We start from the raw sequence: 14,133 nt of genomic DNA, 5'->3' as shown, positions 1-14,133 counted from the left end.
ACAAAGTTTCTGTTCGGAAGCAGGAAGGAGTAGCCAGGACTTCTGGGGGCTTAATTCTTTCTGAGGCCCACTGCACCCCCAGCACATCCCGAGGACTCCCCAGGGCCGAGTTTGAGAACTGCTAACAGAGTCAAGGAACCTGGGAGGGAAAATCAAGTAATACAGGTTCTGACCTTGGCTCCTCTCCAGGCTTGAGAATATCTCATGAACTATTTTCATGAACTAAGTATTTCCTCATTTAATGGAAACAGCTGCCCTACGTTCCTCTGGGTGAACAGGAAGCCATCTGCGTGATCAAATGGCCAACGGGATACTTTTAAGGTACATGATGCACCAAACAAAAGATACAACATTTAGACTATACTCTCACGTTTGGAAATTCACAATCTCCTCATTACATAAACACTTTCAATGGCTTTGTTTAAAAGCCATGGTTCTAAAATTTTTCAAAGAACATGTACAATTTCAAACACAGATTTTTATCCATTTCTAATAAAAATCTCCTTCATGTCTGCTATGAGCTAGTGAAATTACAAGTCATTCATTCAAGAAATAATTATTGAGCACTTCTTATTCGCAAAACATTGTACCAACACAGTAAACTTTATTATAAAGTTGCCCTGACCCTTGACTTTGACAGAGGAAAGGAAGAGGAAGGTGACTGAATTATAGTGAATCTAGCAACTTGCAGTTAATTATTATGAGTCCTTATTATATGCATCACAGTTTCACCCCAAAATCTGCAAGTTAGGTGCCTTTCACTGGTTTCTCTTTGTGTGTGTGTGTGTGTGAGTGTGTGTGTCTGTATGTGTGTGTGTGTGATTTTGATTGGTTTTCATTCAATGAAATGAGCCATCTAATCTGTTTCTCCCCAAATCCACCACTTTTTATTTTTTTTGCTAAAATGTAGTTTAACCTACTCTTATATCCAGTCCTTTCTGATAAAATTATCTCCTTTTCCTTCATTATTTTGTTTATATCATTGACTATTATGGTTATACTCTATGTTTTTTATTATCTCAAACACTATTAGTAAATTTTCTTAACTAATACTTTGCTGATTTATATTATTAAGTATGATATTTAGTTTAGGATGTTCCACTTAACATTGAAACAATCACTAGAAGTATCACTGGCCAGGACATATTCTTATTTCATTTGGGCCAAGTCAGTGTGAGAAGCAGTAGGAAACGTAGCAGCATCTTCTTTATATTAAATTCAAACTCAGGTTATAACTTCTCTAAGGGTACAGAGTGATATCTATAAGCCAAGGCTTGAATAATAGAGTTTGGCCTTGGTCTGGATGAAGGCATTGCTCTCTCATTACAAAGAAAATCAATCACGATGACACACAGATATTTGATGCATTCACAAACCACCGTGTTCCAGGAAGCCAGGTGAAAATCAGTGTACAAGGATTCTTCAATTCTTGGAAGCCCAAGGCTGGCCTCTAGGACCCTCAAACCAATGCAGGATTAATCTCATTTTTCTCTGCTAATTTTCAATGACTGGGTATGAAAATACTGGCTTGGAAATGAATTGAATCTTGGAAATAAGTCTCTAGTTTGTAAATGAGCTTTATCTGGCTGAGACTTTGCTTTTCCTCAGAAAAGCAATGGCATAGCCTTAATGCATGTTCACCCTTCAAGTTTCAGGAGTTTGAATTGCAATTTTTACCTTGATGCAGCACTGCAGAAAATCCTGATCTGGTTGGCAACTGCAGCTCTTCTGCATCAGGAATATTTTTTTCTTGAACATTCTCATATGACAATCAAGTCAACTTCAATTAATGAGGATAGTTAGGGTTGCTTGTGACAGATGCATATTTGAGGAAGGCTTAGATGTCCACACTGGAGAAGTGGTAGAAGCTGACATAGGAACAGTTCTACCATATACCGGATAAATTGATGTCTCTCTCCTTTCCCTGTCTGCTTAAATATTCAAGCCTAATTCACTATCTGATTTAAGAAGTAAAAAAGCAAGGGCATAACATATTAGAAAGCATAAGGCTTAATTACAACTCTTTCCATTTTAAAAGTCTAAACTAGCACATCACCTACCCTTGAGATAAACACAATCACCAAAATGGGCCCATATGCTTTTCACCCTGAGTAAAATTTTGTTATATAAATACTCTTCCTCATTCCTAAACTCCAGCTACCATGGGAGGAAGCTCATTAGCAGTAAAAAGTGCAACAGATGGAGGTGGATTCAAAAGAAAATAAGAATCTTAAGGAGTCAGGATATAATTATTAGTAATGTTGGACAGTGCTTCACAATAAAAACTACATACTATTCAATGCTACCTCAAATGCTTGGCATAAAATTCAGCTTCTTACTTGTTATGCCAAGATCTGTTCCCTTCCCACCTCCTTCAAAAGGTCTACAAAAACCAGTTAGTGAGACAACATCTTAACTTGATAAAAACTTCTGTTCCGGGAGGTCCATTTCACAGCTACAAAAAGAACAGAAATCAATATAAAGAAATGAAAACTGAAGAATAACATATAAAAAATAAGGACATTAAGATATCTAAGCTAAAGACAACCAAAAGTTAAACCTTCTCTTGCAAAAGTCAACATTTGTAAAATGCATGCTATGGAAACTTTGGACTAGACACTTGAAAAGATGACAAGTAGACCCAGTTCCAGCTCCCAATGAGCCAAAAACCTAGATAACATAGAGCCTAAATGTCACATGAATGATTCACTGATTAAGGAGTAAAGGTGGAAAAGATGTTAAGGACCAATCAGTCCGACTTCCTCATCTTATGAAAGAGAAAACGTGGGAGGCCCAAGGAGAAGTCACCTGAATGGACAGGGACTTGACTGGACTCCAGGTCTTCTGACTCCAAGCCTCTAAACAGAGAGATATTTTCACATCATTGACCAACATTTTCCCAAAGAAGATGATTATTTATCACCAAGAGCAGGGTGGCTGCAACTGACATAGTTAAAAAATAGCTCCAATAAGAGAGCTTCTAGCAATAGGGTTATTTGGGGCAGGCTTTTGATAGGTTTAATGACCCCAAGTAAAACAGGTCCTGTGGCAAAACTAACTTATTGAGAAACATTTCAAAACCCTTAATATAATCATTAAAAAATTTTAGCCAACCATCAAACCTTAGAGGGCTCATTATATGCCAAACACTGTGCTGGTCGAAGTCGAGGAAAATAAAAGTGCTCAAGAAGTAATACCTTATGTCCCTGGCAATACCTTCCCCTTTGTAAATCCAGATTCTGTCTCCAGCAGAACCAAGAGGAGCAGCTACCCATGCTTCTGATGAGTTCTCCCAGTTGCCTCCCTAACAACAAATCCTTACCTATCACTGTGTCTCCGTACGACATTAGTCCAAAGAAGTTTCTAGACAGTGTGTTTTCTAAAAATTTTGATTGTGACCCACATTAGGCAATATATCTTACATCATGTCTATTATACACATGTATATTAAACTGAAACAAAAGTACGATGCAATAACACTTTACTATGTGCAACACCTTTTGATATTTCCTATCCTTTTCTACTCTCTTTTCTTCCCCATAAGTGAAATATAAACATGGATCATGATACGCTAAATTAAATGACTCTCTAATAGACTATAACCCATTCGAGAAATGCTAACAGACCATTCATTCATTAATTCCACATATATTTGTTGAGTGCCAACCCGAGGCCAGTACTGTTTGAAGTATTTGGAAAACAGCGGTGAATGGAAAAATAAAAATTTACATCCTTTGGGGGCTTACATTCTATGGCGGGGAAAACAAGTCAAAAAGTAAAGTATACTGTATGTTAGATAATGATGAGCTCTAAGGAGAAAACCGAATCAGAGAGGGAGAAAGGGAGTACTGGTGAAGCACTTGTGGTTTTTGACAGAGTGGCCAGGAAAGTCCCCACTGAGAAGGTGCCATTTGTATAAAGACCTGCAGGAGGTAAACAAACATCTGAGGAAGAGCCTTCCAGGTGTACAGGAGAGACAGACAGGTTGAACCTGAGGTCAGAAGGTTAGCAGATGCCAGATTTGTTGGGCCTTGGAGATCATGGAATATCTATGTCTGTTAAATTGGGTCCTTTGAACATCTAATGTCTTTAATTTAACATTTGTCTTCCATCCCCAAATGATCAAATCACAGCCATTGTCATCAGTAATAATCTCATCTCAAAACCTTTATAGCAAGCAACTCTGGAATCCACCTCTATCTTTGCACCTCACTCACATTACGACTGTGTGGTGATTGCACTTCCCAAAGGTGACCACAACAGTAGCTCCCATTCTACATGCTCTTCTGCAATGTGACTCTGCCACTCTTTCAGTTCTCTGCCACTGTCTTAAGAGGTGGAGTCCCACTGCCCTCCTCTGGGATCTGGGCTGGCCTTAGAGACTGGTACTCAGATGGTAGAATAGGGCTGATGTGATGCTATGGGACTTCTATGTCTAAGCCAGCCCTGAACTTTTGTCCTTCTCTTGTGCAAAACGTTTTCTTGGAGCCCTGAACCACCATATAAGAAGTCTGACTACCCCAGGAACACCATGCTGGAGAGGCCAAATTTAGATGCTGTGCTCAACAGTTCCAGCTGAGATTCTCCTTCAGAAGTCCCAGACTTGGTACCAGCCATGTAAGCGAAGAAGCCATGTTGAAAACTGTTGTTCTAGATCCAACTATGCCAGACCTCAGATATTCAAGCCATCCTCAGCTGAGGCTCTAGAAATTCTAGAGGTGGGAGGAACTCACCTCACTGTGCCATTTCCAAAATACTGACCCACAGAATCCACAAGCATAATCTAATGGTTGTTGTTTTACACTACCCAGTTTTGTGGTGTTTATTATACAGAAACAGATAACCAGAACAGACGCCAACCTAAGACAATTCTCTGACCCCACAAATAATATAATATTTTGACCTTATCAGTGTTTTACCACGCTGATGAGGCAAAATAAATCCTCGTTACCTTTACTGTTTGGCTTAGTTTATGTGGAAGAGACAGTTGATGCTCATAAAGTAATCCATTTGCTCTCCTACATTTTCTATCCTCCCTCACAGTTAGTTTATGGCCATATGTCTAGTTCTGGCCAAGAGCATGTGACGAGAAGTAACTAAATCAGTTTGGGTACAAGGTAGTTAATAAGTAGTGTGATTTCTCTAATTATTCCCTCATTTGTGTACATGCCGGGGAGCACAAACTCTGAGAAGGCAACATGTTGTAAGACAGAGGCATCCTAAATCCCTGAATCTCTGGTGGCAAAGAGTTTCCAAAGAGAGCTTCCCGACTCACACCAAACTGTGATATGAGCAAGAAGTTAATCTTTGTTCTCTTAAACTAAATGGATTTAAGGCATTATTTGTTACTGCAACATAGTCTAGCTGATCCTAACTATTACAACGTTCATGATCTGTCATTACAGTCACTCTTTTGCATACACTATAAACTCTCTTTTTTTTTTTCTGGGAATTTCTTTCCGATTAAATTCATCTCAATGCCTACTCAACTCCTCCCCCAAGCAGCTATATATGGCTGGAGGGGGGACCGACTCAGCAACCACGCTAACTGATTTCTTTTTTTTAATTCATGCACGTAAACATCAAGGAGATTCTTGTGCTTCCTAGTTATTCACCTAAATTTTCTTCTTTATTCTCCAATTTTCTGAAGTGACTCTTTAAGAATCCCTTTCACTTTCCTCAAATTAACGTCTACTTCCCCAAATTTATTCTCAGCTGATGACTTGCTTCCTATTTTACTGACGAAGTTGAAGCCATAGAAGAGAATTTCCACGTGGTTCCACCCCGACATGTACCAATCTATCTGGATCTGTCCATATTTTCTGCCTTCCCTTTTCTTAACTGTAGATGAGAGCCATCTAGGCTCTTATATAAAGCCAATGATTCTAGCTGTGCTCTGAATCCCGTCCTATCTCTCTCTCCTGCTCAATGGCATTGCTTCTGCAATCTCTTCTCTCTGCTTTACTATGAAGCTTTCTCTACTGCACGTCATCCCCAACTGCATAAATCATTATTTCCCTTTAGTGCAAAAATTCCTTAGAAGAATTAGCTTTACTCACTGTCTTCACTTCCTATGCTCCAAGCTCTACTGAACCTCTTTAAACCTCAGCTCTCCTCTAAAGCAGCTCTTGCCAAAGTCACTCATGACCTTCAAATTCCTAAATCAGGGCTTCCCTGGTGGCGCAGTCGTTGAGAGTCCGCCTGCCAATGCAGGGGACGCGGGTTCGTGCCCCGGTCCGGTAAGATCCCACATGCCGCGGAGCGGCTGGGCCCGTGAGCCATGGCCGCTGAGCCTGCGCGTCCGGAGCCTGTGCTCCGCAACGGGAGAGACCACAACAGGGAGAGGCCCGCGTACCGCAAAAAAAAAAAAAAAAAAATTCCTAAATCAAACGACCAATTCTCAGTTCTCACCGGACACAATTTCTTAGCAGCTATTGGAACAATTGATCTCTTGCTCCTTCATGAAACACCTTCTTGACTTGGCTGCTGGGACACTATTCTCTCTTGGTTCTGCTATCCCACTTGATAGCCTAATCCTTCTTAGTGTCATTTTCTGAATCACTTTCATCTGCCCAATCATAAGTGTTGGAATACTCCTGGGCTCAGATTTTAGACGACTTCTATTTTCCATCAATATTTATCTTTACAGTTGATCTTATCAGATTCCATGGCTTTCATTATTAGGTATGTCATGATGAATCCAAAATTTATATTTTCAGCTCCAACTTAATAGATTTTACTTCTGAACCTGATCTGTATACTGTCTTATATCGCCAATTCCATATTTTCCCACTTGGATACTTAATAGGCACCTGAGCACATGGAAAACGAAACTCTTGTATTTCCCCCACAACTTATTCCTCCCACGATCTCCCTGTGACAGTAAACGGCAACTGCTTTCGATTAGTTATTCAGTCCTCAAAGCTCGGGGTCATCTGTGACTCCTCTTTCTCTTACGTACCATATCCACTCCTTCAGCAAATCCTGTGAATTCTATTTTCCAGTATTGTATCCTGAGTCTAATCCCTTTTTACCTCTGTCACTGCTCCCATGCTATTTCAAGCCACCATTATAACCCATGAAGATTTTGCAATAACCTCTCACCTATGTATGAGTTATAACCTATAACCATTCTTGCTCCATTGAGACTCATTTCCATAAAATGTAAGTCAGATCACACTCTCATCTCAAAATGCTTCAGATAGCTTACCATCTTAAGTATTAAGTTCTCTGTGCCCTATGTGACCTGGCTGTATGCTACATTGCATAATACTCAGACAGGTGCCCACTCTGCTCCAGCCACACTCCCTTTCTTGCTCTTTCTTAACTTCACCAAGTAAGGTCCATCTCAAGGCTTTTGCATGGATAGTTCTCTTTGTCAAAGACACTCTTTTCTCAGTTAGTGCATGGTTCCTTCTTCAGTTTATTTGGCTCTCTGTTTCAAATTCACTTGTTTAGAAAGGCTTTTCTCTGACCACCTATGCTCTTTATCTCTTATCCTGTTTTACAATTATACTTTATATCACTTATCAATAACATAACACAGTTTATTATTTATTTGTTTATTGTCTGACACTTTCCCTTAGCAGGCTTAGAATGTAAGATCCACATGGGCAACAACTTGATCAGTTCTGTTCAATACTTTTTACTCCAGAACATGGTAGGTGCTCAATAAATATTTGAATAAAGTAATAAGTAAATGAATATGGAGCTCAGTTTTTGGATGATGAATGAGAAGGTCTCCTATCTGGAAACCCTGGGTTCACCTGAAAAAAACGAGTCATCTGCACATGTCCAGTGACATCAAGCTGACTAAAGTAAGACTCCTGGCATATAAAACAAACTCAGGATGGACAGCAAAAATAATAGTGAACCAAGGCTCCTAATGTCCCTGGCAACTACCCACAGAAGATCAGCAAGATACAGCAGGAGCCAGCTTGGCATCAGTGTGCGATATTAGCCCATATTTCTCCTTCCAGAAAGAGGAAACACATCCACATAAAGCAAATGAGGTGAAAAAAAGGCCGACAATGAGTTATAAATTAAATTAGTGGCATTCTCATTGGCTTATGCTTGTATAGAGAAAGGTCATTAAGCTGGAGCTAAAAGGGGTCATTTTAAGCATTTTTAAAGAAATTATTATGAGTCTGGATTTCTCTCTCTGAAATCTTTTCTAGAGAGAATACACATGCTTATAATTATCTTCTTTTCTAAGCCTAAATATTGAAAGTACAATTCAACAAACATACATTTACCTATAGGGACACAAGCCAAAATATAAAAAATTGGTACAGGCTTTAAAAATGAAGGATATGGAAGTACAGAATACATGCCTCTGAAATGACATTGCGGGTATTAACTGGATGAATGGTCAGAAAAAAGAACAAGCAGATGCAGTCTTAAAGAAAGACAGTTGGTCAAAAATAGAATGGTTGAAGAGTAGAACACCTAAGCAACATACCCAGCTTCAGGGGTAAGTTCTAGTGAGGATGAATGGCTTGAATCTTGGAGCATAATGAAGTGAATATTCACTACCTTAAAGAAATCTTTGTAGGAAGATAGGAATAGAAATAGAGGTTTATAAAAAGAGTTGGGCTTCTTTTCCTTATACCCAACTAACACTGGATTATGCAGTTTTGACACAATGTAAACTAATTCATCAAAGGACTACTTTTAAACAATGCTGTGTGTACCACCAGAAGGTATGTATCTGCCAAACTCAGCTCTCAATCTCTCAATCTCTCAATCTCTCAATCTCTCTCTCTCTCTCTCTCTCTCTCTCACACACACACACACACACACACACACACACACACAGAGTCAATAAAGGAGAATGGAGGTTAGAAGTTTGAAGATAATACAAACCTTCAAGGTTTTTACAAAAGAATGATCAAATTCTAACTTCAGTTGAAGAATGAAACGAATAATGTAGGAACTTCAAAATTTAAGACTGAAGAGTCCAAATCCTTCATTTAATAGATGAAAAACCGGGGTTTCCCTGGTGGTGCAGTGGTTAAGAATCTGCCTGCCAATGCAGGGGACATGGGTTCGATCCCTGGCCGGGGAAGATCCCACATGCCACAGAGCAACTAAGCCCGTGCGCCACAACTACTGAGCCTGAGCCCGAGAGCCACAACTACTGAGTCTGCGTACCACAACTACTGATGCCTGCGTGCCTAGAGCCTGTGCTCTGCAACAAGAGAAGCCATGACAATGAGAAGCCCGCACACCGCAACGAAGAGTAGCCCCCGCTCACCACAACTAGAGAAAGCCCGTGCACAAGCGACGAAGACCCAACACAGCCAAAAATAAAAACAAATAAACAAATAAATTTTAAAAAATAGATGAAGAACTGGGACAAAGGGACTATACCTAACTTGCCCAACAAAACATACAAAGTTAGTGGAAAAGCTGGGATGGAAACCCAGATGTCCTAGCTCTGTGGCATAGTCCTTTTATTTCACTAGTTCTCCATCTTGGTATCTTTACCATTATGATCATTTTACAAACAAAACAAAACACAACAAAACCAACTCCCCCTTGATGGAGCAAATACCTTAAATAAGTATATATTTATAGGTCTACTGTTGTTATGTTTTCAGAACATAGCAGGAAAGTTCTTCTAAGATTATTGTAAGAACTTGAAGTGCAGGAATACTGAAAAGTAACCATTTACCAGGCTTCTGGAGTCTGCACCGACCCTGTCCAGGGCTGATTTGTGACTATAAAGATGACTGAGAGAGGAGAAAATGTGAAAAGTGTGTGTTTTAGGGTTTGGACATTTACCTCACTGTGGCTTTCAGTGTTCTCATTATTTCTTTAAGGAATGAAAATACCACTGATTTAGTATCTGAGCCTAGAATACAATTCAGCATCACTGGAGATAATTTTTCTCCTTATTCGTATGAAATATAATTCTATACATTATAGAATTTTCCTGATAAATCTTTCCACTACCTAATTAGATTGCCACCAGTTTTAGAAAAAGCCCTCTTGGCTACAAGGTGCCTAATTTGTCCATCTCGAATGATCCATGTTTCATTTGTGAATCATGCTGCATGATTCATATGAATCTTATATTATTAAGTGAAAGGACTGAGCCCACAAAACATAACAAGTATAAGTGGTTCAAATCTAGACCTATCCTTGTCACTGGTGAAAAAAAATTTCATATATTTCTTTAGCAAATAGAAAACCTTTTTGTTAACAAGATGAACATGCATTTAAACATGATATGCAGAATGCAAGAAAGACTTTCAATTTCCTGAAGCCAAGGGCTGTTTCTTATTCATCACTGAATCCACTGCACGTAACACACCAGCTTAACGACTAAAACTCGATGATACTGAGTGTCTACCCTGTCGTATTACCTTTAGGTATATTCTATTACGTTCAGAAAACAATTCTTTGACTTATTTTTTATCCTCATCATTATTATCCAATCATTATCCTCATTTTATTTTTTTAAGTGATAATAAGCATAGCTGCTTTATTATTATTATCATTGTTATTATTATTTAGTTTTAAGTAGAAATACTGCTGTACCATAGAGGTCAAATTGGAACTGGCTTTTCATTTATCCTCATTTTATACAAGAGGAAACTGAGACTTACCGAGATGAGCTAACAGGGCCACAGTGAAGACGGGTTTCCAGATAAATCCACTTTGCAACGTTGTTCTCGAAAACGTTTGTTTAGGTCAAAATGAAAAGGGCCCAGGTCACCTGGAAGACTTTAACTGCATGCCTACATCTTTTTTTACTTAATAATAAAGCTATAATTTAGGGCTGATATTAACCTGGGAAGGGAAAAGCAATTATTTTACAGCTGAAGACTCTCCTGTGCGTGTCAGTTCACCGTCTAGAGGCCATTTTCACAGTTTATCCTTTGCTGCATGTATGGAATTGTACCACATCTGACAGAACTCTTCAGTGGCACCACAAATAATCACCGTCATCATCTCTATTCTGATAAGTTCCATCAATCTTGTTGATGAACCATCACTCACTTTTCTTCCCAGACTTGATCTTCTCTTTTGCAAGAAACACACACATGTGCATGCGTGCACGTGCACACACACACACACACACACACACACATACACACTCACATACCATTTTCTAGACCGTTTAAGTATGTCTGGGAAAAATGTACAAAAAAGGATAATCTTTACTGAAGATACTCATGAATTGTTTTCAACAGACACCAAAAAGTTAGAGGCCACATCTTTAAGTGGCTGCAGAAAAATTTTAAATAGAGGTGAGGAAATGGAGTATATTCTCTGCAAAAACTTTGAAGTGAATTAATAAACAAAGTCTAATGAAGGTCTTTGAAATTAGAACCTATCGGTGGCTCTCACAATTTTCATCCCGTGATATCCACTCTTCATCACCATCAGTTTGAGGATGCAACACTAATATGAACCACAAAAATCTGTGTGAAACAGGTATTGGACCTCCTTAACTTCGTACCCCATGATCTTTAACCTATAATTTTTGAAGAAGCTGAGTAGAAGCTTACAATAGTTTGTACTTTAAAAACACTGGACAGCATTAAAGTCCCTGGCATAAATGAGGTGCCTTGGTCAGCCTAAAATTTACTGAAAAAGGCCTAATCAGGTAAAACAGACAGCACCCCAGGTAAAATTTCACAACATCACACAGACATACCAATGCAAAATTAAAACAGATTTCCACCTGAGAATTCAAGAAATGTACTACCTTGCCCCAAACCGGTAAGAAGCCGATTACCACAAGGATGGATAGTTACCCATGGCAAAGAACGGGATTCCCAGCAGGGTGGAGTTGTACTTTCCGTCGGTGATGAAGAAGATCCCAGCTGCGGTGATGACGGAGATGCACACGGTGAGCACCCCCAGGAGGCCTAGGAAGGGCTTGCCGCGCAAGCAGTCCTTCATGGAGCTGGAGAGGGTGGCTGTGGTCAGGATCAGCACAAGGCTCACGAGGACCTGGCTTCTGGCCAGGATGCTGGTCTTATGAAAGTCTCTCCAGAGGCTGAAGGATGCTAAGGAGTATAGCTGGAGGTCCCGGTGCTCCTCCTGGAGCTTCCTCATAAGCTTACAGAACTCATTCTCCCACTTCTCCCCTATGAGGTCTTGGGTGGCAGAGCTATAGGTCTGGAGGTAGTAGGTGATTTGAATGGCTCTGGCTGACTTGACCCGCTGGTCCTTGCTGTTTGGCACTTCCACTACCCCGCCCAGTTGGTGTCCAATAAAACTGTTCCTCCCATCCTTGAAAACAGAAAAAGGGGAGGCTGAAGTTACCAGAGGGATGCGCATTCCAGAGAACAGAGTCTTACGCTAAGTGAAGGGGCACAAAAGGCAGAGGTAGACTCCAGCGACTGTGGAACTGATGTGGGTGGAGTGGCATGTTAGGATTTTATACTCAACTCTTTGGAGCTCCATGGGATACCATGCAAAATGATCGGAATTAAAAAGGATGCAAAGAGCGTTGTGAAGTTATACAAGACTTGCCACATGCATAGGAAAATGTACATACATATTATTTCGATCTCATCCATACCCTCATTCTCACCATTTCCTTCTGTAACAATCTATTATAACTCCTTTATGCAGGATCAAGTTTAATCATCCAGTTTCAGCCAAAAGTGAAGCATGGCATGAGTTAACAACTTTTCAAAAATTAAAATAATAATGTGTTTAATAAATACATGCTAAACTTTCTAGGGTTAACACACACACATACTAACACACACACACACCTACACTAACACACACACACCTACATTAACACACACACACCTACACTAACACACACAACACACACAAACATTACAAACATCCATTGTTCTTTGTACTCTGGGGGTACAGCTGTGTACTGCAGAACAAGTAGAATACTGGGGTTTTTTTTACAAATAATTTAATAGTATTGACATGTTTTCTAAATATAATGTGAGCACCTGTTCACTCACTACAACATTCCCTTTAAATACCTGCTCCAGTTGTAGGTTGACCAGAAAGCACAGTGGACAAACCCCCCAAATGACACTAAGATTTCAGGTGGGGTTGTCAAAAGTCATCTCAATTTCAGGATTTCACATGAAGTAGAGTAGACAAGATCGTAAGAGTAGGGTTTATAAGAGGGGCAATCACTCTTCTTTAAGGAAGACGAAAGGTGGACACTGAGCTGCTTAAACAGATTCAGAGCAGTAATTCTCAACCGTGTGCCTTAACACTCAGAAAGAAATCCCTGACAGCCATCGCCGAATTTGCCGCATCTGTCATGTACTCCAATGGCAATTTTTGTCAGATGGAATATCGAACCCAGTGGCAGGTTGCAGGATGGAGTCTGGTTCTGAAAAGGTGCATCAGGTCCCAGAAGAGACACAGGCACAAAGGTAAATGTATGCCATGAACAGCTTATGTGTTCGCTACATCAGGCAAGACATGACATGTATCTCGTGAGGATTTAAAAGTGTAGAGTCAGAACAGGAAACAGAAAGGTAGTACAGAAGGGCAACAAACCCAACTGTGTGGTAACCACGGTTGTTTTCACAGAACCGTGGGGCGCTGTGTACTCAAGAGACACGTGTAACAAGTACTGTGGACTTAGTACCAGACACCTATATCTGGGGTACTTTTTGTATTTGCATCAAAGCTGCCCTAGTACTTAAGAATGTGTTGAAACTCAAAAAGCTTGAGAAATTTACAGAGCGTACAAATATTGTTAGTAGGGACCATCAAGAATTGCAAGAAAGAAATTTTATAGTCACTCTATATACCCATTTTCCCCCTACATGTTAAATAAAAAGTCTTTCTATTTAATTCAACCTGACTAACTCTAAATGAACGATATATTTCTCAATAAGAATTTAATTTGAGGGGTTTTTCCCCGTTGCTTGGGGTTTCTCCCACTCCCCATGGCATCTTTGTAACGTTCCTATCTTTTTTCCTTATAAAAAATCAAACTGAAATTCTGGCTGTAGGTTCCCAAGGCTCTGTCTTGATTAAATTCTCTGGGGTCCCCCAGTGAGCTGCAGGTGGAAAGGTGGGGCAGCTTTGAGTAAGGAGGTGGAAATTCTGCCCTATCACTGAGAGGCTGTGATGTATGATTTTCACTCTTTCAATACAGGTCAAATTGCTCCTCAGTTGGGC

At 39.8% G+C, this 14,133-nt stretch overlaps 1 protein-coding gene across 2 annotated transcripts in view; it reads right to left on the bottom strand.

The window, feature by feature from the left end:
- Positions 1-14,133, bottom strand: part of LOC114907483 (patched domain-containing protein 4) — a 174,103-nt gene that overhangs the window by 110,800 nt on the left and 49,170 nt on the right. For both annotated transcript variants that reach the window (XM_029243192.1, XM_029243191.1), the window contains one exon: positions 11,769-12,249. In XM_029243192.1, coding sequence (XP_029099025.1) covers positions 11,769-12,249 — 481 coding nt within the window. The remainder of the gene's footprint in view (positions 1-11,768; positions 12,250-14,133) is intronic.

The sequence above is a fragment of the Monodon monoceros genome, unplaced genomic scaffold (genome assembly GCF_005190385.1).
Source record: "Monodon monoceros isolate NGI ecotype Baffin Bay Population unplaced genomic scaffold, NGI_Narwhal_1 Super_Scaffold_3, whole genome shotgun sequence".
Lineage (NCBI taxonomy): Eukaryota > Metazoa > Chordata > Mammalia > Artiodactyla > Monodontidae > Monodon > Monodon monoceros.
This window is presented reverse-complemented; position numbering and strand designations above follow the sequence as displayed.